Source organism: Crotalus tigris, unplaced genomic scaffold, assembly GCF_016545835.1.
Source record: "Crotalus tigris isolate CLP2741 ecotype Arizona unplaced genomic scaffold, ASM1654583v1 scf7180000018081.1164505, whole genome shotgun sequence".
Lineage (NCBI taxonomy): Eukaryota > Metazoa > Chordata > Lepidosauria > Squamata > Viperidae > Crotalus > Crotalus tigris.
The window spans coordinates 903,320-930,420 of record NW_024096813.1 but is presented as its reverse complement, the minus strand read 5'-3'; the positions used below and the strand labels follow the sequence as shown (position 1 = coordinate 930,420).

Sequence of the window (27,101 nt, the reverse complement as noted above, 5' to 3'; positions counted from 1 at the left end):
TATTATATGGCATAAAAACTAATCCCTGTTCACTTTTTCAGCTCCATTCATAATCTTATACATCTCAAATACTGTAGCCTTTACTCATTGGCTTCACTTCTTTCACGTGTTGCTTCTATTACAACAGAAGTAATACAAATATGTTGAAAGATTTATTACTACTTCCTTCCATAAGGATGGAATTTCCTTTTTTCACAGCAGCTGGATGTTAACCTCTCTACTGTGCTGTCCTTGGTGCTGTCTGAGCTTGGTTTCATTACCCAACTAGGTAATATCATCAGTGTGATATTAGTTGGTAATGAAATGGCTTTAATCAAACAGCCAAGCTCAGAAGCACCAAGAAGAGCACAGTTCAATCCTGCATACATTCTCTTCTATTGGAACATCTCAATGATAACTGCAGGTTCTCTTCCCTGTTTGGGAAGCAACTATAGTTCTGACTCTAGTAGCATATATATCAAGTTAAGATTTTTTTGTCTTAATATGTATCACTTGCTCACACTGATATTTGACATTTTAAAGCCCAATATGCAGAGATCCTTTCATTCAGTGTCCCTTTTTTGTTAATTACTCAAAATAATATGAGGTTATCCATTATTTGTACAGCCTGCCTGTTCAGTCCTAATTCTAGATTATTCTTCATTGCATCAAAACTGGTGTCCTGCTAACAGATTCTTGGGGAATCTCACTGTTTACAAACCTATATTTAAGAATACCTACTTTTTTGAGTATTTCTCAAATGAAGTAGTAGTATGAAATGGATAGCACACTGACATAATTATGTATTTTACCTTACTGATTAATAAGGCAGAAAGAAAGTCCCTGCTTCCAGTCTTTGAAACGTACTTCTAAAGCTAAGATTGCCAATGCATCATAATGAATCTCAGTTTTGGATGTCCTAGCCTAAAAGAAATAAAATTAGTAAGAGTAATGAGACCTGTGATTATGTATAGCAAGAATGGAATATGTTTTAAAGAAAAACTTTATGTGGTTTTTCATGTTAGTTTTGTTTTAAAAAAAAGTCACAGAGAATAAAAATATGTAAAATCTGTAGATGATAAGAATATATTCTTCATTTCTCTTAAAATACAGTTCTTTCAAGATTATCCAATGAAACAGTTAACTAAAACAGATTTCAAACAAAGCAAAAATTCATACAATGCAATCAGCCTATAAACTTTACTGTTAATGGGTGTGCTGAAAGCTAGTAGCATTTTAAACATTCATTATATCATTTCATGGAGACTACTAGCCACGAACATCAAAAAACACAACTTTCACGTACAAAAGACAGTTAACCTCTGATTGTGAAAAGCAAGCCACCTGGAACATTGTAATCTTTATGGTCCTAAGACTTTCTGTATTTGCGTCGTCATATCCAGTAAACACAATCTTTTCTGGATGGAAACCACAGCAAAATCTAAAAGTAACTCTATAATTGCAAATTAAATCTGTTTTCAGAGTGTACTGTCTTCACACTGTTGTTAGATTGAAGATAAAATCATGTTTAAGGAACTAAAGTCTTGTAAGAAGGACCTCATTTCTCAAAGCTGCCTTCTGTTATTGTTATGACCCAGATAGGCAAGACTAGGCCGGCCTCCAGAGAGTTCTTTATTGCTCTTGGTAAGGGTTAACAAATGACCTTCCACTGATCTGGCAGGCTCTACCCCCAGCCCCTCCCCCCAATAACAGCCCTTAATTACTGGGCAAGTCCACAAGGCAAAAGTCCAGACAGAAAGCCAAGGCAGTTTTCAGAGCCACGCAAAGGTCCAAGGCAAGGAGCACTTCTCAAAACAAGACAGGGTCCAAGGCAAGGCAGGTCTGAAGAGAGAATCTTCAGGGCTAGGGCAAGCCAAAAACAGTCCTCACAGCAAGGCAAAAACAGTCTTTGACTCACAGAGCAAACACAGATTCTTGAAGCAATGCAAAAAGGAGTCTTTGATGTAAACAAAAACAGTTCTTAAAGCAAGGCGAAAGCAGGGGGACTGTGATCTGAAAACAAACACTTGTTCCTGGCAAGTGTTCCTCACGGCGTCTCCTTAAATATTACTCTCCAGGTGAACCTCGTGAGGAGGGGCGGGTTGTCCTGCCCTGACTCTGCCTTCTTTCCATTCTTCGCACTCGGGGACCGGGCGGGGAAGGCATTTGCTCTTCTCTACCGCTCTGGAGCTCTTCTGCTCTTCCTTGACCAGCCTGAGCCCTTTCTTCTTCCCTGCCTACTCTTTCTGGGCCTGATGGGCCCAGGACTGCCTTGTCCTAATTCTCAGGTTGTTCCTCCAGAACCATAGAGACTGCACCATCCCCCTGCGCCAGCCCCTCCTCCTCCTCGGGTTCCGATGGGGCCCTGACAGTTATGTATTGGAATTCAATTCCAATAATACACAGAGGATGAGAAGTTATTCAAGTTTCTAGTTGAAGAATATGTTCAAGTCCAATTGTGAGAAAACCTAGATGTTGTCTCACCAATCCTGACCAGTGATTAAATATACTGATCAAAGTAAAATATCTAGACTTCTGATTCCAGAACACGGTGACACTGGTCATGCCTGGAGACTCGTCTCCATGCCGTCCGGACTTTCTTTCACCGGTAGACCCCCTAGGGTGTCGAAAGTCGCCCTGGAGGGGCGACCATCGAGGAGGAGGCTTGCTGGTAGATAGGGGAGGGCGGCAGCTTCCCCCGTGTCTCCAGCTATCTCCTTAGGGTCGATGGAGTAAAGATCGGCCTGCAAGATGGCCAACCACCCTGCTGCACCAGCCAAAAGTCACATTGACATCTAAGCATAACAGATCCACCGCGGATGATCCCGGTGAGACCCCTTTTGTTCCTCTCTTCACCCCATGTTGTTTTTGCCTGTAAAAGCTTCGTTGGAATTACTTCCCCATCTGAAAAAAGTGGCTTTTGTATGTGTGGGAACAAAGGCATTTTATAAAAGGACAGATTAAAACTTTTTTAAAGACTATATATCTCTATTCATGTTGAGGTACAGAAAAAATTGTTGGTTTTTTGGAACGGTATTTTATTGGTAGAGTATTTCTTTTTCCATTCTTCCTTTAAAAAATAGAAAAAAGGAAAAAATGGCGTTTGAAGAAGTCTTTTTAGTTTACTGAGGACATCTACTGGTCAAAAGTTAATATTGGAATTGTTGACTATTTGGAGATGAGATGATTTGGCCTTCAAACTATTTATCAAGAGAAAAGATAATTTGAGCCAGTTGTGTGATCTGTGGGGGTGGATAATGTTCAAAACAGATTATACAAGAAGAGGACTTAATTGAGAATAAAGAGAATTTTACTTTGCCCTATAAGCAAGACCAGGAAAAGCAAATACTGAGTTTTGAACTTCTCAAGCAATGAGGCTTTATGGACAAGAGATACAGAGGGCCAATGCAGAGACCAAGATGGTTTCCATCGAATCAAATGACACTACAAGCAACAAAAAGAGATTCATCATCTGGAAGGGAAACTTTGCTATGGAAACCTGCCTGGCATAAGAGGAAACCTAGAATAAGATTGAAAAATGAAATTTAAAATTTCATATATTGGATTAAAGGCAACCTAGAACCATGGACTGATGTAAGGATTAAGATTATGAGTATGAAGTAAAGAGATGTTTTATATCTGGGTTAAATTAATAATTAATTGAATGTTAATTAAATAAGATGACTTGTTTGTTTTATAACATGGATGCTTAGCTATGACAACTAACTGGATGAAATTTGAATCCTGCTCAATGGATTGATATGATTTAAGGTCTGATACTATTTTGTCAGCTTAAAGAGATTGTTTGACTGATGGATTAGACATGCATAGAATAGATAGATATATACATTTAGATATGTCTAGGATAGATCAAATACTTTGGCCATCTAATGAGAAGGAAGGACTCACTGGAAAAGAGCCTAATGCTGGGAAAGATTGAGGGCAATAGAAGAGGGGGACGACAGAGAATGAGATGGCTGGATGGAGTCACTGAAGCAGTAGGTGTGAACTTAAATGGACTCCAGAAGATGGTAGAGGACAGGAAGACCTGGAGGAACGCTGTCCATGGGGTCGCGATGGGTCGGACACGACTTTGCAATTAACAACAACAACAACAGGATAGATCAATATTTCTGTTTAAAAATGAGATATTTTTATATAATGGATTAAAAGTAATCTAGAATATTAAGAATTTTTTTAAAATGTTATGTTCATTTGTATGAAAATTATTATGTAATGGAATGAAGAAAATTGAAGAGATGTTTTAGATTTGATTTGAATTATTAATTAATTGAAATTTAATAAGATGATGTGATTCTTTGATGATATGGATGTTATCAGTTATGATAATTGGATGAGATTTGAATTCTGTTTAATGGATTGAAATGATTTAAGGTCTGATTATCTTGTTAGCTTAGAGAGATTGATTAATAGATAGATTAGATAGATATAGGATAGATTAATATTTTACTTTAAACAGGGGAGATTAGTGGAAGAAGAAATAAATAAGATTTTGATAAAATTAAGAAAGTAGAACATATTTGGAAGGGATATCTGAATTGAAAATGTCTTTATTTAAAGTTAATTTGATTACGGTATTGTAAATTTATAAAGCTTAAAAACAGGTTCAGGTTGAATAAATTTAAAATAGAATTGGATATTTCAAATATACTATGCTATTTGAGGGAAAAAGAAAGGGAATATTTGATGTATTGATTGTACTATGTATATATGTTTTGTTCTAGGATGTTTGATTACCCCAGCACCACGGTGTGTCCTGAATACTTTGTTTTAAGAAATTAAAAAACCAATAAAATTTGTTTAAAAAAAAGTAAAATATCTACAATATAAGGGTTCTAGGAGTATGTATATATTGTCAAATATATGCTTGTCAGTATATAATGTCAAATTCCTCTGCTGATAAAACACACATGTAAGTTGTTGGGGAAATATGCATACTAGCTTTTACCTGGGTAAAGCAGCATCCATTTTTATCACTGCAGCTACACAGTCTTCCAAGTATGATCCTCTAGAATATTAAACTCACCCAGAAACTACAATCAATAACTGAGAGCCAAAGAAGCCTACAGAAACAATTACAAACTGCTCAATGAATTTCAATCTATACCCCTGTTCTTTCTCAGGGAAAAAATTAAACTGTGCCCCAATATAGGGAAGTTGTTTTAAAAATCAAAAGGGTTAAATAGTTGTCTCATCAGTCACAATTCTGGAAATCAGTGTGTAGCCTGATTTGTATTGAATTTTCTCAATGCCGCTAGATATCTAAAAAACATAATTCTATGGAACAATTTATTAATTCTGTGGAGGAAATATGGTAATCCTAAACTGGCAAAGGACTCTAATAAAGCACATGCTTTGAAGTAGAAAGTTCCATTCCAATCCACAGTATTATCAACATTTTTTTAAAATCGCAGGATATGAAAAAACATCATTGCTTAACTCCCTCTAGTCCACGGGTGTCAAACTCGCCGCGTCACATGACGTGTCGTGATGTATCGCAACTTTTTTTGCATTGCTGGAGTTGGGGTGAGCGCGGCCTCCACATGATGCAACTGGCCCGCGGGCCAGCAGATTGACACCCCTGCCCTAGTCCAATCACTACAACCCAAGTCCAACTTCACATTGCAGTACCAAGCTGGTATGTTTGAAGACAAAGTATTCATTCATCCTGTATCAAACCCAAAATGATGGTGTTTCTCTGTTGGAATCCATCCTCCCATAGTCCCCCATATTTAATTCATCCGTTTTTCCAAAATAAATTCATAAGAGAAAAATGATAAACTACTCAATTCTGTTCTTCTAAGTAGAACTAGAAATATTCCATAGGGAAGCACCTGTGGAATAGATCAACTCCAGTATATGTCATCTCCTCCTCCTCCTGTCTTTCTGAGGAAAATTACCTAGAATATATCAGACAATCCTTAATTGGTGCAGAAGAAGGAAAAAGCTGAGGAATTGGGGAAAGGGATGAAGTGCACTCCAGGCCACCCTGGAGATATGTGGGATAGGTATCTTCACTTCATGTGGTCCTGGGATAGTGAAAGAGATGAAATGATAGAAGGTGTTGAAGCCACAGGAACCTTGGGAGGGAGTGATCATGCAATATTGGAATTCAACATTATGCAAGCACAAGCAATAGAACACAGTCAAACTAGAGTCTTGGACTTTAAGAGAGCTAATTTCAATAAACTTAGAGCTTGGGAAGGATTCCATGGATGAGAATCCTCAAGGGGAAAACAACTCAAGAAGCTTGGGAAATTTTGAAAAGTGAGATTATAAAAGCCCAGTCTAGCACAATACAAGAAAAATAACAGTTCTCAAAAGAAACCAGCATGGCTGCAAAAAGAACTCTCTGATAAATTGAAAGACAAAAAGGACAAGTATAAAAAGTAGAAAAGGGGCACATAATTAAGGCAGAATATTAGCAAATAGCCCGAGCATGCAAAGATGAAGTGAGGAAAGCTAAGGCTCAAAATGAACTAAGGTTTGCAACAAAAGTCAAAAATAATAAAAAAAGCTTCTTTCAACATGTAACAAACAAGAAAAAAGTAAAGGAAATGATTGGTCCATTAGTGGGAGGAAGTGGCAAGAACGTGACAGGGAGAAAGCAGAACTACTCAACTCGTTTTTTGCATCTGTCTTTACACAAAGGGAAAAAACAGTCACAACCTATCAAAAACAGTACCGTAAAAACAGATTAGAAACACAAGATAGGTAAGTGAGCACCTGTCCACTGTAGATGAGTTCAAATCACCAGGACCAGATGGACTACACCCCAAGGTTCTGAAAAAACCGGCAGATGTGATCTCAGAAGCACTGAACTATATATTTCAAACATCCTGGAGCACTGGGGAACTACCAGAGGACTGGAAAAGAGCTGATATAGTTCCCATTTTCGAAAAAGGAAAAAAAAAAATGGATCCAGGAAACTACAGACCTATAAGCCTGACCCCAATACCTGGGAAGATTCTGGAAAAGATAATCAAGCAATGAATCAAGCGAACCCCTAGAGGCAAACAAAGTCATTACCAAAAGCCAGCATGGGTTTGTCAAAAACAGATCATGCCAGACAAATCTTATTGCATTCTTTGACCAGGTGACAAAATCAGTGGACCAGAGGAATGCTGTGGATATAATTTATTTGGATTTCAGTAAGGCATTTGATAAAGTAGACCACAACCTACTACTTTGTAGCTGACTGACCGCTATACTCAGTGTGTGATCCTCAATGGAACTGCATCTACATGGAGGGAAGTGTGTAGTGGGTGCCCCAGGGCTCTGATCTGGGCCCAGTGCTCTTCAACATCTTCATCAATGATTTGGATGAGGGGATAGATGAGTATAGGGTTTCCTGCCTGAGCAGAGAGTTGGACTAGATGACCTCCAAGGTCCCTTCCAACTTTATTATTGTTGTTGTTGTTAAATTCACTTCATGTGGTCCTGGGATAGTGAAATAAATTCCAGGTATTTTTTCTTCTTATTTTATGCAAGAAAACAAATTGTTTAGAAATAATAAAAATTTAAAGCTACAAAAAGAGAAGTAAAACTGCTCCATTTGTATATCATGCAATAATCTGTGTAGGCTATCATCTGATGGAAATTGGGCTATCCATGCTCTATGTTCATCTTGGTAAACAGAAGAAAGCAATTGCCCCCACTTTCTTTTTATTGTACCTGTGAAGTCACATTAAAACACATCCACAGCAAAATCCACATAGAAAGGAAGAGGAAGTATAATAGATATTGGAGATAATGAATTTGAACAGAAAATTTATTTCATGTTTTAATTGTTATATACCAACACGTAGGGTTCATATTTAAATGGAAACTGGATAGCTGTTTGGTAACATATAATGTACTGTTAATTTTTGAATTTTCAGATGACAGGAAATCTGAAAAACTCAGTTATGTCTCCTTCAAGTTGTATTTCTTCTGGTCACTTCATGGATAGTTCTACATAATTCTTTTGACAATAATGTATAAAAGTAAGTAGCTATTGCTGGCTTCCAGGATGTTTATTTTTACCTACTTTTCCAGTTTGATCAACAGCTCTAATATACTGTAGTTAGAATCCTCTCATCCAAATACTCCCCTAACTGAACCCTGCTTAGCTTCCTAGACATAGTTTGATGTCTAGGAAATACCCATAGCATCATAGGGTTCAAATAATCTCATAGCCATTAAACATAAAAAACATAGAACTCATTATTTCTCTGTATATATCAGAAAAGGCCAAACATGTTGAGATTTGGAAGACAGTTTGCCAGAATATCATGACCATTTGGCAATTAAAAGATATTTTTTAATTGATAAAGGAAAATATTTGTAGCTCAGGGTTGAAATGAAGGGTCCTTGGTACTCTTTGAGTTTGGTTGTTTTGTTGCAGATGTTTCATTATCCAAACTATTTAACACTGATGATATTACCTAGTTTGGATAATAAAACATCTGCAAGAAAACAACCAAGCTGAGAGAGCAGCAAGGATTTCTCAGATCCTTTAATCTCCATATTCTAATACAGGGCTTTTCAACCTTTTCACCCATTGTACCACTTTTAGGATATGGCAATATCCGAGTACCAGTCACCTAGCAAGGTGTCGAAAACTTGATGACCAAAAAAAAAAAAAAAAAGGGAAAAAAGTGATAAAGTACAGGTAGTTCTCGACTTACAACAGTTCGCTTAGTAACTGTTTGAACTTACAATGGCACTGAAAAAAGTGCCCCCCAAGGCACAGCCGAGTAAGACATCTGCCTGCCCGCCCAGAGGCGCTCTTCCTCCTGTCCGAGGTTTCCATTGTTGTGAGCATTTTTGTTGAGGATTGGAAGTGGCGGTGGGGTGAGGGGGTGTTTGGTTTTTATTCCCCTCGTCTGCTGGTGGTTGCAGCAGGTCACTTCACATGAACCTGGGACACTGTGACCATCATAAATATGAAGCAGTTGCCAAGCATCTGAATGTAAATCACAAGACCCTGGAGATGCTGCAACATTCCAGCTGATCGGCGCTTCTTCTGGACTCAGCAGAAGTGCCAGGATCAGTGCCAAGCTCCAGCTGGAGCCTGGTGCTGATCCTGGTGCTTCCACTGAGTCCTGACAACCCTGCAGCTCCAGCCATCTCTCACTCAGGCTTGTGTGGTGCTGCCACCAGTTCAGCTCATTCCCCTCCCCCACTATCACTTTTTTAGGATGATCGCATACCACCTGTCAGGTGCCAATGTACCACAGGTGGTACCCGTACCACTGGTTGAAAAGCCCTGTTCTAATAGCTTCATCATAAGACTGGTTTCTGCACCTTGTTTAAAAAGTCACATTTTCAAAATGATAGCAACAAGTCAGATATTGACCTAGGAGATTTCCAAAATCTGATTATTCTGAAACTCTTTATGGATTTTATAATTCTTAAATTTTGTTTCAGGAGTTGAATTGATACATGCCACAGAAATGTCCTAGTGTCCTAAGTACAGCATATATGTGTAGAGTCAGTTTGGTGTAGTGGTTAAGGCACCAGGCCTGCTGGGTGACCCTGGGCTAGCAATTCTCTCTCAGCCCTAGGAAGAAGACAAACCACTTCTGAAAAATCTTGCCAAGAAAACTGCAGTTAGTTGTCCAGGCAATCACCATGAGTCAACACTGCCTTGAAGGTACCCATCTCCCCACTCACCCAAACATCTGTGTTTCCCAACAGCTTTCACTGCCTTTGGATCCCTATTTCCATTCTCATTAGACATTTTTCAAAGAAAGATCCCAGTGTGAAACAGCTAAAGCTATTTGTTCATTTGGGTCACTAAAGCAATTAACATAGCTATGCTTAGATGACTGTGTTATCACTAACTACTGCACTGGTAAATAGTTCCTTTATTTTGCAGACATTCAAAACTCTAACTGTATTGTTCCCAATTGAATCTGACTGCTGATTAATGTGAATTCCATTTTTTTTCATTTTGGGGGGAGGTCCTTCATTCTTAATATGGAAGAATGATGATAAAACAGAAAAAAATAATTTCTTAATATTCAAATAGATGCACATACATACACATCCTTTTCCTGAGGTCTTTTAAGAGTTCCTGTATACACTAGAAAAATACAAATGAATTATGTTGGTTAATGTGGAAAAAAGCAACTAAACTAAGGATTTTAAAGACACCCTTCATTGTTAGGCACCAATTCTAGAATTCCAATTTCTTTTCTTCCTGCTTTTAGGTTTCTGCTTTTATTTTGTATTAAAGTATTGTAATACAATTCTTAATAATTAGGGTGATTAGGAAAATGTCTGAATGACATTTCTTATACTACTTTTCCCCAATTTTGCAAATTCCAGATGCATTGGAACTATAATTTCCAGAAATTCTGTAGTATGAAATAGAGTTCTAGAGGCCTTAAAATATGTTTCAGGATAGACAGAACATAAGGAACAGCAAACACAGAGGTTATCTTAGTTTCGGGTTCAGATAGAATGGTTTGACAAAATATCTTCCATAAACCTGGGTAGGGTCTAATTATGTCTAATTATCCAAGACTTCCACAGCACAAAGAAGAAACAGCATAGAGAAAAACTTTTTCAATATTCCAGAAGGTACCAATCAGTCAATAGAATGATCATTCCATGAGTCAGTATAGAAAGGTTGGTTATATTCTCTGAAAAGGGTGGGTGGTGATAAAATTAAGAACCTGTCTAAAAGAATGAATAAATGGTTACAACCTTGTTTCCATCCCCTTCCAATCCACAACAAATGATAAAAATCTCTCTTTTCCCTTCCTGTTTCTTTCAATGTTCTAAATGTGTTATTTTATACCATGGTAATGTCTTCGAAAAGTCAAAGGATCAACACATTGGGTTGGGCAAATCTTATTAAAAATTACATAAGGCTTCACACTCTTGAGAAACGTCTCTAGATTTTGTAATTGCTGAACTGCCAACCATCTATTGCTTAGAATTGTAGGAAGGAATTGTAGGGAACAAAGGTTCTCAATCAGAACCATCTGTTTTTAGAAATAGAACCAAAAATAGCAATTGGTCAAAGCTGGTGAAAAAAGCCAGCCAGCCTGTGCTGAAGGGTAGCCATTAGTGCTGCTAAAAATGGTACGTGGAAACACCCCTCTATACTCAAAGTTGCCGGCTTAAGAGAGGTAAGTCCCAGTCCTGGATCTACATTATAATCTCTTTCCACAGCACATCTCAGTAATGAGGACCTGTAAAATCCCCCAGAAGATGATTCATCCAATTCCTCTCTTTTTATCGTATTCTGAAGTTGAGTGCTTTAAAATTGCTTTTTGATGGTGTTGCAGAAAGGCCAGGGAGAATAAAGAGTATATAATCTTCTACAGGTAAAACACAATGAATGCAAAAATTTTAAAGCTGCAACTCAAATAAAGACAAAGTTGGAGACTATGGCAAGTCTAAAAAAAGAAGAAAATGGACTGTAATAATCTCAACATACACGCCTACAAAAATAACATGCACAACACACCTACATTAAACAATTTGTAACAAAGAAAGCTCTGGATTACGCAACGGAATATAAGATCATTCTACTTTAGTATTGGGGGTAATTTATTTTTATTTGAGAGCCCTAGAGTAAGTACGGCAGAACATGTAGCCTGCGAAGAACTTCAGCAGCCTGTTCCATTCTTTAAATTCATCACTGCCAAATGTCACCACCCCCAAAAAACTGCTGCCGGGCACTTCCAATGCCTCAATGACACCACTAGCTCTGTCTCTCCTGCTGCCCTGCTAGCCACCAAACAGCTATTCTTTTGCGAAATGCAATTATTTTTAATTTATCAATGTCCTTTTCCCTTTTATTTGTGTGCAGGCCTGCTCTCTAATCATCTGATAAAAACTAATTCAGATATCATATTCAAAGTCCAGTTTGTACTAGTAGTATTTCATACATTGAGCCATAGTTTGTGCTTCCAAACAACCCTCCTGTATAAGTTAATCAGCTCAAGAACACTGTGGTCATGTAAGTAATTTATTTCCTAAACACAGGGGATTCCCTAAACTCACTTCTACAGTCTGTGTACTGAACACATACACTTGAGCTAGAGCCCTGTAGATATTCAACTTCCTGTAAGTGGCTTTAGAGACTTAATTGTGTAACCAGAGTGGACTAATTATTCATAGTTATTGCATTTTCACATGCACTAAATAATTCCTGATAAATCTTTTCCACTTTACAAAATATCCTTCTTGGTCACTTGATTTCCCTTTACTGAACCCCAAATTTCCTAGCGCAGATCACACAAGTTTATATCTTATTGGTATGTTGATGAATCTGTAATGAAACACAGAATTCATACTGTAATCTGCCTGGCTGATATATTTCTTTAAAAAATTCATGTTTTCCACCAATTTCATATTGACAACTCTTTTAAGTGTTTCTGTCTTTATAGTTTATCACAAAAATGTTTTTCAAATTAATGTAAACTACTTATGAAAATAATAAGACCAGTAGTAGTGAGTTGACTGATTCCTGGTTCCAGGGCATTTTTAAATCGGAGTTTTCCTAACCCACAAATACTCAAAATATTTTGCAGTTATTCTTTTTTTACCGCTAACAGATTTTTCTGCAAAAAAAATATCAAGGAGGAAAGAGTGGACAAGCATTTAATTCAAATAGAAGCTGATCATACCCCAAATTATACAATTTAGGAAACATTGTATTGGGTATCTGAAAGCATTTCTATAAACTTGAACACAACCTAGAAATGTATCAGTCTGCGATTTGAATTTTGAGATGCAATCTAAAGTATACACCTCACAGCCATGACATCTGGCCAAATCCTTGCATATTTTTATTTTCCTCCCCTCATTCTGCACTTGTTGAGTACCAACTAGCCTGCTGATGAATTTTAGGGAACCATTTTGTTCACTAGTTTGTGGCATATCGCTCAGTTCCCCCCAAAATAACACCCAAGTAGCTTTTGAAGTTTTATTCTTGTGGACTTCTGCAGACTTTTAATTTTTTTTCTTCTACCTCGAAATGTATTATAGGTTTCCTTATACCAGTGGTTGTCAACCTGTGGGTCGGGACCCCATTTGGGGTCGAACGACCATTTCACAGGGGTCACCAAACAACGCAGTCCACCATTTTTTCCCCTTTTCTTAGCTGTGCTACTCCCTTTTATTCTATTGGCTTTTGAAAGCCAATAGAATAGACTCTCTTGAATAGAGTCTAATTCTATTGGCTTTCAAAAGCAATAGGAATTGTCCAGGCTGTCTCTGCCCTGCTGAGCCCGCCAAAAGTCCCATTCTGCAAACGGTGCTGCACCAGTTGAGTAGTCCTCGACTTACGACCAGTTGGGGGTCACGGCATTAAAAAGGTTGAGAACCACTGCCTTATACAATCAAGAAAAGCTAAAAAAAATCCTTAATTCTACTTTATTTGGGTAACAGAAAGGAAAAATTGCCTCTGTTAGGAACTGAAGATAGAATGCTATGTCTGCTAAAGAGTGGCATTTTCCACCCACTTCCTAGAAATAGGAGCTATTCAGCTGCAGAATGAAATAAGGATTCCTTGACCAGCAAGTGTATGTGCAAGTGGCTATTTTTTGCTCCATAGAGCCTTGAATATTTCAACCCATAAAGCAGCAGAGCTTGCAACAAAATGAACTTTTGTGCGTACATGTGCATGCACGCACATATTTATCCACCCACACACATTTCATTAAGTCCCAAACTGCTGTATCCAAAACTGGTCAGTGATATCGATGTATATTCTTACATCTTACATATTTTCATAACATCTTCTGAAATGAAGTTATAATAACATTTCCAAAGCAAACAAAGCATGAAATACATGATTTCTCTTGTTTGTTTTAAAAACTTGAAAGTCGATCCTAAAGCATTCTACAAAGTTCAAACTAAATAGAACACATTACAGATGCACAATTGAGCAAAATTGGAAGCAATGAACATAATGCTTTGCACTTATAATATATACTGATCATAATTTGATTTTATTAAAAATTAAAGAAAAAAGAAAAATATTAAAATCTAAGAGAAATCTATTTGGGAGATTAAAGGTGTTTTTCTTCCCACCGACCCATTCTTGAATCCTCCCTTTCGATTCTATTCCTGTAGAACAGTGGTTCTCAACCTGTGGGTCGGGACCCCATTTGGGGTCGAACGACCATTTCACAGGGGTCGCCAAACAACGCAGTCCGCCATTTTTTCCCCCTTTTCCTTAGCTGTGCTACTCCCTTTTATTCTATTGGCTTTTGAAAGCCAATAGAATAGACTCTCTTGAATAGAGTCTAATTCTATTGGCTTCAAAAGCCAATAGGAATTGTTCAGGCTGTCTCTGCCCTGCAAGGAGCCCGCCAAAAGTCCCATTCTGCAAACGGTGCTGCACCAGTTGAGTAGTCCTTGACTTATGACCGGTTGAGTAGTCCTCGACTTACGACCAGTTGGGGGTTGCGGCATTAAAAAGGTTGAGAACCACTGCTGTAGAAGATCCTTCTTCTTTGAAAATATGGAATAATATCCTCAAGTCAATGTCCCAAATAATTGTGTTAGTAGAAGTTTATTCCTTGAAAATGTTTTTTAATTATGGAAGAAATAAGTCTACAGAATTAGGAAATCACACTTCTTATTCAAAACCATTTTTTCTAAAGAGACATTATTTATTTTTATGATAGCTGATTTTAAAAAAAACAAGCTAGATTCTTATACAGTCTGCAGTCATCTAGTTGATGCCACACAACTTTTTAAAATGTTTTCTTCTAGATAATGTTTCAATATTCAAATAAGCAAAAGTACATTTTATTTACTACAACATTAATAATTTCAGCTTCACATTCTTTATTTTCCAGTTTTCTTCAATCTAAAAAAATTAGGATATTTGGGGCATTTTCAAATACAATAGTTTGCTGGGTTTTTTGGATGTGTATCTGTATATGTGTGTACTGACATGCACAAACACTATTTTTTCAATATAAATAATAATAAACATAATGAAAATTACAAATTAGTATCTGCCATGTCAGCCATAACCAATTTTGTGTTCTCAAAAAAGTAGTGGAAGAGTTTTATTCTACAAAGTTCATCCGCAGATGGGAGCATCATCTGACAGTGGAATAGATCTCACCTCTTTCTTCAGTATCTTCCCTAAATCCTAAACTCTAAGGAATTATGGATTCCTCTAAAGAAATATATGGGATCCAACAACATGGCAAAAAAGGGCAGCCCCATTGAATCAATATATAAAATTAGAAACAAACATAACTCAAGACATGAATCTGCTGAATTACAATTTTTAAGCAACTAAAACAGGACCTTCCATTCATCAGACAACGGTATCAACAGCTGGGGCAAATTGATATAACAAAGAGAACTTCTATAGATGAAGTTGGAGGGACAGAACATTCCAGAGAGGACTGAACATACTCAATTGCCACATTCCATTGTCAGACAGTAAAAAGAAAATAATGGAAAACTACCAAATATTTCTCAGCATCAAAAATAGAATAGAAAGCATTGTTCTACAGAAATTACCACTCAAAAAACTGAAAGTCTACACCTATTCAAAAAGAGTTACCCTGAATAAATTTTGTTTGCTCTCAATAACATGATGGGGTTCATTATATGACAACCCCCCCCCATGGGTTAAGTTTTCCATGTGAGCAGTCCAGGAAATAGTATCATCTTCAGTCTCTATTCGTCTTGTTAATATCAGGGATTACTGTACAGCCGTAAGCAATTAAAACATTGCTTCACCATGAAATTCATGATATCTGACGAAATGAGAAGCAGAGATATTCTTATGGAAAATAATATAAAAACAGCAGGGCAGAAAACATCATCACTGTGAATGTTTATACATTAAAGATTTGAAGGGAGAGGGAGAATTTACTTTTCTGAAAACATTTGAAAATTAGGAAAGACATACTGTATTTACTACTGATTCCTAATTTAAACATCAGATAATGAGTTTCACTTACCACAGATAAGGCCAGATACTCATTTCAGCTCAAAGCATTGATGAAAGCGATCTGTGGCCATCCAGAGATTGCTAAATTACAATTTCCAATATCCCATGTAGGTGTGGCCAAAAGTGAGAGATACTGAATTGTAATTATGCAACAATTGCAGTATCTTAAATTACACTAAGCCAAAATCAAATAAATTACATTATGGCATGCTTTGATACATGCATCTTCCTTAGAAACTATTCTAATTTCTGTTTACTATGCATACTCATGCAAAGAAATATTTATTACTAAAGGGCCATATGTCCTCAGTCTCTACCTTAAGCATTAACAAGTTTCCTCTGTCTTGAATGTCTTGCAGTAAGATGAATAGCAGCATGTTAGAAATCCTTCTGCTTACAGCCTTCCTCAATATGTAGTCTATGGCCTCCAGTAGTCATCAAATTGAGAAGTCTGGCATCATATATGTCAGAGTAGCTTTAGCAGAAGGTCTAATGAAGTTTGATATGATATCCTAAAACAACTACTTTTCTGAGGTATGCAATTTAGCAGAAGGTCTAATGAAGTTTGATATGATATCCTAAAACAACTACTTTTCTGAGGTATGCAATTAAGTGCAAATATTTCTGTTTTTTTCACTACCTGAGTTGATACTGAAAAATCCCTACTTTTGTTATAGAAACAAGAATTAGTAAGAGATGTCCATAAGGCTATGAAAATGTCATCTGACCTCAAGCCAAAAAAACCTTATGACAAATAAGTGTCTGGGCACTTCTGAGCTGTACTCTAGAATTGTACAGGAAATCTCGGTCATCAAAGGACTGACTTGTGATTTTACAGATCAGATTGTTTGACCTCAATAGTTTAAATTTCCTTTCTTTTGCAAGACAGCCAACTTCAAGCTTTTCAACTTACAACACACTTTCCTTAGCAGCAGAATTGTTCCTGACAAATGATCTGTTATTATACATGCAATTCCTAGGTCCTTAGGATATGCTATAAATATATAAATACTCATCAGTTAATTGTCTGAAGCCTTCAACTTATTTCTTTTACACCTCTCATGTGTCGATAAAACATAAATTTTTGAAATCAGCCCTGACATAATAGTGAAATGTTTCATAATTTTCTAAGTCATCTTTCTACCCTGCGTTCAGTGGGAGTGCATTATATAAGTAATATTTTATCTGTTCCCATCTGTAATATAGTCAGTCTGATTTATTTTACAGGTTTGCTATAACTGCTTCAGAATACAAAGTCTTGGACTGCAAAGATAAAATACTATATAGTATACTACACTGTGGCTTATTGGCAATGCTGCCTGAGAAGTGTCCCAATACATCCAGAGGGCATGATGTTGAAGAAGGCTGCCCTGTGGAATATCCACCTATATTATTTAACACTCTCCAAATATTATATTCCAAAACACTGATCAAAAAAACCTTTGCAATGTACTCATGAAATAACACTTAATAAGATCATTATTAATAAATGTCAATAATTCTCTGGCTAGCAGTACCTATGATTTTGACCTTCAAAAACCCTTCGTAGCTTTGGGATACCATATCAGAATGCCTCTTAACATATGTGCTACCCTGTTTCCCAAAGACCTACCCCAAAAATAAGCCCTAGGTTGATTTTTTGGGGGTGGGCCTAAGCCCTACCCCAAAAATAAGCCCTAGTTTTGGGGCAAGGCATATGCCTAAAAATCAAGCTAGGGTGGGCATAGGGGGTAGGGAGCTGCCCCCCCCCCGCTTGCTTACCATTGCAGCCAGGCATCCCATGAATCGATACTTGCCTTGCCGGGCCACTTCTGCGGCTGCTCACCGCCACTCATGTGTATTGCCCCTGGCCTCCATTTTGCCATCAGAGGCCTTCAGAAAATGCCTCTGAAGCTGAAAATGGAGCTTCGGATTGATGTGCACAGCACCCCGTCCTGCATTTTGCTGTCAGAGGCCCTCTGGAAAGGCCTCTGCAGCTGAGAACCGAGCTATAGATTAAATCCATAACTCGATTCTCGGCTGAAGAGGCCTTTCTGGAAGGCCTCTGATGGCATACATGTCAATTCTCAGCTGCAGAGGCATTTCCTAAAGCCTCTGGCAGCAAAATGGAGGCCGGGAGCGATGCACTTGAGCAGTGGCAAGTAGCCACAGACAAAATGGGCCAGCTGGGCGGGGCTGTTGATGCTGCCACTGTGAGGTGAGACTATGGAAAAAGACACCTCCCCCCTGAAAATAAGACCTGGTGCCTCTTTTGGAGGCAAAAAAACAAAACAAAAACCCGGGTCTTATTTTCGGGAAAACATGGTAATCAACTTCTAGAATTAGAGCTATAGTTCCTCAGGAACAACCTTCTTCTGTGGCAGTCTCCCAACTGATGAATGTCTCAATTGTAGAGAGATCCACCAAATACCTACCTTGTAGGACTATTTCAATTTAGATTTTAAAACTAAAATTTAGAATAATCTATTGCCCAGATGGGTTTATTTTTTCAGTCCTCTGGAGATATTGATCACATTTCAAATATAATTTCTGAAACATCAGTTAACATGTTAGTCATTGCAGCAAAACAAAACAAAACTTGCAGCAAGTTTAAAATTAAGAGATTTATTATAGCATTAAATTTCTTCACTGTATGCTATAGTAACAAAGTAAAATAAAGATGCCTTCTAATCAAGCTTAACTCCTTGTTTCTAGGTGGATATAGAGATAAAATTTTCTTGGTGCAAATACATTACAGTATTTTCTTCCAGGACCTTGGGTTTTTTGTTTTTATTTCCAGTATGCCTATAGGCTTAGGATTCTTTGAGATTTTCCCATTAAAGCATTAACCAGACCCAAACCTGTTTAGTTTCTGAACCCAAAGAAGATAAACCAATTGCTCCCACCTGGTGAGATCTATCACAATGAAAGCCTTCATTTTTGAGATGCTACAGGAATCTTTATTGCTTTTTATGCCTTCCACCAAGTATGCCATCTACTTGAACCCTGTATGAAATCCTAAATCAATAGCTATTGCAGTTACAAGCATTTCAGATAAATATTCCACTATTATGTTGTATTGCTTTCTTGAGCCATTAGGCCCCTAAAAGCACCAAAAACAAACACAAATCCAGCACTGCAAATTTCTAATTGGCATTTGAGATATTTTATGTGGATTATTAAGACTCTGCTGCCTTATAAAAAAGGAGGGGATTTGAAAGGCTTGGTATAAGACTAATTATAGAATTTACTATATTTAATTCTAATTAAAGTCTGGGTCCTTGAAATTTTATCCCTATTTTTTTAGACATTTAGTTAATGCTTTAGCTGTTAAAACAAAGCCTTTGGAATCAGAACAGCTCTAGAGAAAAGTTGATAGTATATTGCAACATGTACTAAAGAACTTTAAATTACAGATTGAATTGCCATATTAATGTGGAACTACTAGCCGAATGTCCAGTTCTACATACAGTATGTCATAACTTGATTCTCTGTGACTTTAAGAATAAAATCTTATTACCCAAACACAAATGTCACAATTCATGCATTAGATCCTCATATAAATCTTTGAAGCACAAAAGTTCAGATTACAGGCCTGATTCTGTGTATTCAAATATTCTCAAATTATTTACCGGAAGTACAATGCATCAATTTGAGCACAGCATATGAGACATGGTTCTGCCAATGGGCCCAGGGACCCCAGTGATATGGACCCATCAAGTAGCTGGTCTGATTGCTGTCACCAGGGAGGTGGGGATTTATTGGCTTTTTCACTGGGGTTTTATCTTCATAAACTTACTGTAAGTGAATTGAGTGACCTAATTTTTCTAAATAAATAAATCAGCCTCCACTTCAGGATGAGAGGGGGACCCTAACTTAAATTGCTTTAAAAACAAGTAAGCTTCTCAATGTTTACTGGACATTAAACCAGAAGCAGCTTGCCTCTTAGTACCAATCTATGGGAAATATGGGTGGAAGAACACTTAATACTTAAATTCTGCTATTGACTGGCTACTGTGAGACAAAAAGTAAAAGTTAGTTTTAGCTCTTTCAGACCCAGTGCTTTTTTAAAATGCTGCCTAGGGAATTATGGAAGTTGGGGATTTAATAGACTCACGCAGATTAGAGAAGGCAGATTAAGACAGACTTTGTATATGATGAGGCATAATTTTTTATGAATTGTATTTGATGCTTCTCAGATGTGCAGTCATTAAGGGAGTGAGTCATGGACTGCATAACCATTTCCCAAGTATATTTTGACTAAATCTTTGATTCTAGTAGCATCATGACTATGAATGTCTTCATTTAAAGCAGTCTGGCACAATAAATATTAGGCTAATTCTCTGAGAGATATTGTTTAGGGGGCCCACACCATTATATGTTAAAAGAAGACAAATTGCAAGAATCAATGGCAATTCACAGTTCTGGATGCAAAAGCAATAGTTTAGGATTCCCTCATTTTGCTCCCCTTGCCTCCACGTAGATGTGTCCCAAAGAAGGGAGAAACACATTCTTCCTAGACTTCTATACTCTCAAATTATTCAATCATTCCTTGCAAATGTTTCAGTTCAAAGGACTTCTTTAGAGACAGAAAGCAATGGGCTGCGATAAACAGACAAGATGCCTTTCTACCAAATTAGATGATGCCATTATTCACCAATCAGAGGCAGCAGTTCTGGTTGCCCATTCACCAATGAGAAAACAACAGGCAACTCAAAAGTCAGCCCAGGCATGGGGTAGTGCAAACAGCTACTGTTTTCACTGTAAGGGCAGAGTCAGATCATCACATTAACAGAGCTGTTTGTAATGTCTTTTAATGACAGCAGAGAAAACAAGAGGGGGAAGCAGGTTCATTCTCAAAGCTCTGTAGCAAGACAGCAAATGAGGCGATTAGTAGAAGCTGCTGTAGTGAGACTTCTCAACAGAATCTTTGAATAATTCAATATGTGCAAGTGAGCATAAAAACAACTAAAGCTTTAGACTCTAAGCTGGATTTATTTTTAAATCCACACTAAGCTGGACTTATTTTTTCTTCTTCAACGCAGCCCTTGTCTGGTTCTATTGGATCAGAAAGGTACTTACCTGTCCAGCAGTGTCATAAAGCCCAAGAAGGTATTGCTTGCCCCCAACTGTCACACTGACTGCAAAAAGAAAGAGAGGATGAAGTGGGGAAGGAGGATCAGTATATTTGGTCTTTTCTCTCTAGAAGAGGACAAGCAAAGGATCAATTTCAATCACTCACCATAATTCAGTGGAAAAATGGGGGAGGAGGGATGGAGAAGGGGAATCAGGCATTGAAAATACAAAAATATACACACACTGCTAGTTTCTTTGATAGCACGAAAGATTACAGAAACACTTTTTCAATCCAGCATCCAGTAAAGATGTCCATGTGAGTGCATGTTTCCCAGTCCCCATTAACACGCATGTGCTCACAAGATCAAACTACTGCAACTGATCAAAGTGTGCCTAAAAAAATATTTCTGGTTTTTGTTATTATATGCAGGGTCCTATTTAGTATGACTAAAGATCTTTTCTGCTAATAAAATAACTTTTACCACTTTGCTCTCTCTTCCAGGGGCTTTGTCATTGGGGAGAGGGCAGGCGGAATACTTCTGGTTCATAACAAAGCTGAATACAGTTGAAAGATCCCATCACTTTTCCCTTTCCGTTTCCCACCTGCCATAACTAACCCAACAACCTTAATGCAGAGAGGGGAAGCCCTCCAAGGGAGGTGGGGGTGGAGGACGCTGTAAATAAGCCATTTTGAGGAGCTGCTACAAACTGTCCTAGGAGCAAAAGACAATTCAAGCCATTATAAATTCCAGCTTGACTTTCCCTAACTCGCTGCCCAGATATTCTCAAAACTCATTTGACAGCGTTAAACATCTGGAAGAATCCCAGTTGGGAAAGGCTGAGCCGGGTTTTCATTGAAGGGCGGTAAATGAGGAGAAATGAGAAGAGAAAGGAGGAGAGAGGAAAATGCGGAGGGGGAGAGCAAAGTTTTTGCTTAAGTTCCTGCTTTGCTGCTTTTCCTGCTGAAGGGGTGGGAGCAAGCGAGAGAGCCGGGGAGAAGCAATGGGGGGCAGGGGGGCGGGAAAAGGTGACAGGGAAACACTTACTCAGCACTTGCAAACAAGACACCATTGGTCCCTCCCCCCTTACCTGCGTAATGGTCAAAGACTGTGGGCACATACTCCTCCGGGAAGGCGTCGTTGGCATAGCTCATGAGCAGGCAAGTTTTGCCCACCGCTCCGTCGCCGATCACCACGCACTTCAGCATGACTGTCGCCGCCGCCCCCGTCCCGTTGGCCATGATGAGGTTTCCGAGCCGATCGTCATTTTAGACAGAGGGAAAGCCGAGCAGGGAAAAGGGAGGGGGAGAAGAGGATTGGGAGGGCCGTTCACGCGCCGAGTCGGAAAAGGCGCCGCTCCTTCGGTGGCATTTCGAGCTCAGCCACTCCGGAGTTGGGCAGCGTCAGACTGCGCCTGGCAGCAGAGCTTGGCTGGCTCGCCCGTTTCAGCAGGCGCCACAAATCACTGAAGATGGCATTTCTTCTCCCTCGCCGTGGTCGAAGTCCTTCTCCTCCTCCTCCAGTGCCAAATTTGGCTGGCAGGGATTTTCCTCCCCTGCTCTCGCCCCAGTTAGGCGCGATGACACAGGCTTTCATAAGACCAGCAGCGGCAGCAGCAGCAGGCTTGGAAGAGGAACTTAGAGCAGCAAAACCCGCACCGAGACGGGCACCACTTTCGTCCAGCTCCTCCTCCTCTTTCCCCTCCTCTTAGAATCCAAACTGCTTCGCATGTGCTGGGTAAGCCCTCCTCCCGCCCTCCCTCCGTTGCTTTCCGAAGGGAGGAGGAAAAGAAGAAGGCCCAGACTACCTTCCAGAGCGAGGCTGGGAGTGGGATTCTGCTTTACTTTCCTTCTGTTCCCTTCTCTCTCCCCTCCCCTCCCCTCCCCTTCCTTGGCTTCAGGCGCCACTTTTCCAACACGCGCAGAAAGCAGGAAAATAGCGGGGCAGCCCCACCACCTCCGCCTCGCTCGGGAGGAGAAAGGCGGAGCGAAGCCAAATTCTGTACTGTAGTTCAGTTGAGGGCTCCTCTCCAAAGAGCCCGCAGCGCCGGGAAACGTCGACGGCTTTTGCAAAGTGCCTTCCTGGTTTGAGCGATGATGTAAATAATCAAGATATAGTAATAATTGAATGTGATTCAGGGCTCCCTCCTCCCAATTCCTAGAGGCAGAGTATTATCTTTTGCACTTTCTATTAGTAAAGTGTTTTAGAAATCATCCTTGATTGTGAATGACGAACTGCTCCTAAAATTATTTCCTTCTATTGGTTAAGTGCAGAAGGGAAGGTGGGGGTGTCATGTAACTTTATATGTATTTGGAAGTACTTTTAAAAAATTGAACACTGGGATATAACTATGATTGGGAAAATATCTATCAATGTCAATTTAAAATTCTTTAGATAGCATCAGCAAAAAAGAATTGATGTTAGCAAAGTTGTTCTATTTTTGTATACTGTATTAACTTTTCATATTTTATGCTAACTCAAACATCTATTTTCATAACAGCACTGTGTGATAAAATCAGTCTGTGAGATAGGTCACCGAGGAATCTTTATTGCTAAGCAGAAAATCTAAGGCAGCTTTCTTCCAAAGTGATACCATCTAATATAGCAGGCAAAGGGGTGGAGGTGATGATAATAATAACTGAACACATCAATTTATAGGTATAGTATAATAAACTATAGTATAGATAACACAACAATATATTAATAATTTTACATTGCCCCATCAGGCAACTCTAGGCTATTAACAGAAGAATCCTAAATAGCAATCTCCCAGAAAATAATTCAAAACTTTAATTGAATCAGATTAAAATAAATGCAGATGTTCACCATTCATATGAAAGTTGAAAATTTGCCAAAAGACTGCTTAAAAAGAAAAGATTTTTTTAAAGGTTTTTCTGAAAGTCAGAAGTAAGAAGGCTAAGTATGAATCTGGATTCAATGTATTTTCAATGTATTGAAAAACTCTGCTTTTCTTTCTCATATCCTCTTACTTCAAGTGGAGATCCTAAGTATGTCTTTTCTAGATGGCCTGACATACATTATACACAAGACAGTGATAACACAAAGTAACACATCTGGGAGCCCTCAGGTTGGGAAAGGCTGCTTTTTTCAAAATCTCTAAGATCCAATTTCATCATTCAGCCCATTATTTTTTAAAAATTTAAAAGATACAACCTTTATATTAGGGATCTCTCAACAACCAGGCTATAGTATCATTGGTCCAGCATCAACTTGTCATCTTCATGGTTAAGAAGGAAATGGATCTTTAGTCTAGTGCTTCCCAGTCTTGGTAACTTCCAAATAAGTTGACTTAACCTCCAAGAATTTCCCAGACAAGCATGGCCATTGCAGAAAGTTCCAGGAGTTAAAGTACTTTTCGGATTGTTTGATGACATGAAACAGTGCGGTGACTAAATTTAACATACAGGAACAATATTTTTAATCTCCTCTTACGTGCCAGTCTACAAGTCTCTCAACTCCTTGACTTGAAGAAAATTGAAAATAGTGGCATTCATTAAAGCATGTATTCAAGGATGGCATCTAGAATCATGATTGTGAGCATGTGCTCTTTGCTGTTTTATCAAAAAGCAAGATATTTGGGCTAATTAGTAGCAGAACTCTTCTTAGAAATGCTAAGAACTAATGAAAGCAAAAACATTCCTAAAAAGAAGTATAAACAACCTACCTTGCTTTAGGTTCCTGAAAAAACACTAGAACAAAAAAAAGCAAACCTTCACTAACTTATCTAAATACTTCCTTTGTCCACATTTAGACTTTCTAAAATAATCTCTTTCCTTCCCCCTTATTAACCCAATGGTGTCATTCCCCATCCCAAAGGCATAGAAAAGAGTTTTTAAGCCATTAAGGAACATTAATATTCTTTGTTTAATTCCTGACCATCCATCGGTTGCCTAGCGATAGACTGTTTCACAGTAATCAGAATGACCAAACTCGTAACAGTGTTAAGAGCAAGCTCATGGGGTAAAATGGATATAGTTTGCATAGTGGAGAATGGGCTAAACTGTTATATACCTTGCAATGTCTAAACTTACAGTAACATTTAAATAATGAAACAGAAGTAAGGGACACAACAAAAGTATTAAAAGTTTTCAAAGCTAAGGAAAATAAGAGAAGGAAGTGGCATTGTAATAGCAGTATAGGTAGTCCTTGAGTTACAACTGGTCATTTATTGACTGTATGATAACAGACCCCTCCCCTCCCAAAGCTGATTTTGAAGTTACAATGGCCACCCCTACACATGCGGTCATATGATTGAATTTTGGCAACCAATTCACATTTACAGCTGTATAGTGTCCCAAAGTCACATGACTACAATTTTTGATATATTCTTTTTGCTGGTTTCTGGAATTTAATTCCAGTTTCACTGGGGAAAATGAATTTGTTTAACAACTACTGCAAAAAAAAAAATGTCATAAAAACAGGTTCAGTCACAGTAACTCGCTTAATGACTGCAATGACTATAATTCCATATTCATTTGCAATCATAAGTCAAGAACTACCTGTAAAAGAGAACATTTTACGTGCATGTTGAGCTGAAAATTTATTGCTGGATGCAATAAAAAGCACCATACAATGGAAGTGAAGCATGCATCAAAATAAATGGAATTCTTAACAAATAAGAGAAAGTTATAGTTGGACAGAATCAATGAGAATCTCAAAAAGAAAAGGGAGAATTTTAATATACAAAGGCAATGTACAAATAAATGTATGGATGCAGTGGAAGAAGGATAGTTTACAAGGATAGAAAGGTATGATGCGGTACAGGGAACGGTGTTGGAGTAAATAATTTTGATGATGTTTCCTTTTCTTTTATGTGTCAGGCCTTTAATTCTATTGGTTACTGTTTTTTTTTCTCCTTTTTCCCTTTTGCATAATGTTAGGTAAACAGTATGATGATATGCATGAATGTGTGTACATATGTACCAACAAACCTCCTGGTAGGTCATTTGCAGATCACGTGCTTTTGTTCAGAAATATTAGTAGAATTTGACAGTTTGGTCAGAATGAAGAATACTAATGTTATTATGCAAAAACTCCATTTCTTCCATACACATGTAAAACATTGCAACACACATACAAAAGATCTGGGGCTTGTATCATGAAAGTCATTTTGCTGTTTGCCTCTTATCCTCTGCTCTTTTTTAAGAAGAGACTGGACAGCCATTTGTCTGAAATGGTATAGGGTTTCTTGCCTGAGCAGGGGGTTGGACGATGACCTCCAAGATCTCTTCCAACTTTTTTATTATTATTATTATTATTATTATTATTATTATTATTATTATTATTATTATTATTATTATTATTATTATTATTATTATCAATCATCATCATCATCATCATCATCGTCATCATTATAAATGAACTGTTGTAAGTCGAGGATTACCTGTATCTTCTTTGTGGTCTCCAGAACTTCAGAATGGATGTGGCCTAAATTTCCAGACTTATTTTTTGCATTTTTAGATTTTAAAATTTACAATAGTTGCCGTAACCTTTGGAGAACCTCAAGGCATCCATTGGGCCCCTAAAGCCCCCATGGTTTAAAAGTTGTGTTGCTGAAACACTTATAGACAGCACTCTTCCACCTGCATATGTAAATTACTTCCAGTTATTACAGGGTAAGCTGTTGTTTTTAAAAAGAGAATTTAAAATCTGGCTTTCAAATAACAAAAGCTAAGAACAGTTGCATAGAAAATATAATTATTGTAGTTTGATCCAACACTTTTTTATGACATGATCTGCACAAAAGGGCCACCTTACTAGGCTCTCTACATGACTCACTTCCAAACCAAGACAGATAAATCATAGTGCCTTAGTTATCACCTCAAAGGATGTATAAATCTGATGGAACCAGCACTCATTAATGAATTAATTATCACAATCATGTCTGTTGTGTAAGAGAATTAGAAAATTAGCAAAACATTTGACAACATTAAATATATTGTTTCAATGGAACAATAAACTAAAAAGTATGTGTCGTCCTCAGGAATAGAAACAAGGCCTGAATGCATATGATGCAGCCACCTTGCTGCAGCTAAGTAGTTCTGAGTGAGAGCTTAGAGGCTCTATGTGGGAACCTACTATAATATCTTGATTTTCAT

The 27,101-nt window shown here is 38.0% G+C and overlaps 1 protein-coding gene across 2 annotated transcripts in view; it reads right to left on the bottom strand.

The window, feature by feature from the left end:
- Nucleotides 1–26,206, bottom strand: part of RHOQ (ras homolog family member Q) — a 36,801-nt gene extending 10,595 nt beyond the window's left edge. The window contains exons 1-2 of one of the 2 annotated variants that reach the window (XM_039347483.1): nt 22,073–26,206; nt 20,990–21,048 (exon numbers count right to left, since the gene is read on the bottom strand). In XM_039347483.1, coding sequence (XP_039203417.1) covers nt 20,990–21,048; nt 22,073–22,223 — 210 coding nt within the window. In that variant the 5' untranslated portion in view covers nt 22,224–26,206. The remainder of the gene's footprint in view (nt 1–20,989; nt 21,049–22,072) is intronic. The other variant, XM_039347482.1, reaches the window with a different exon arrangement.
- Nucleotides 26,207–27,101: the final 895 nt, after the last annotated feature.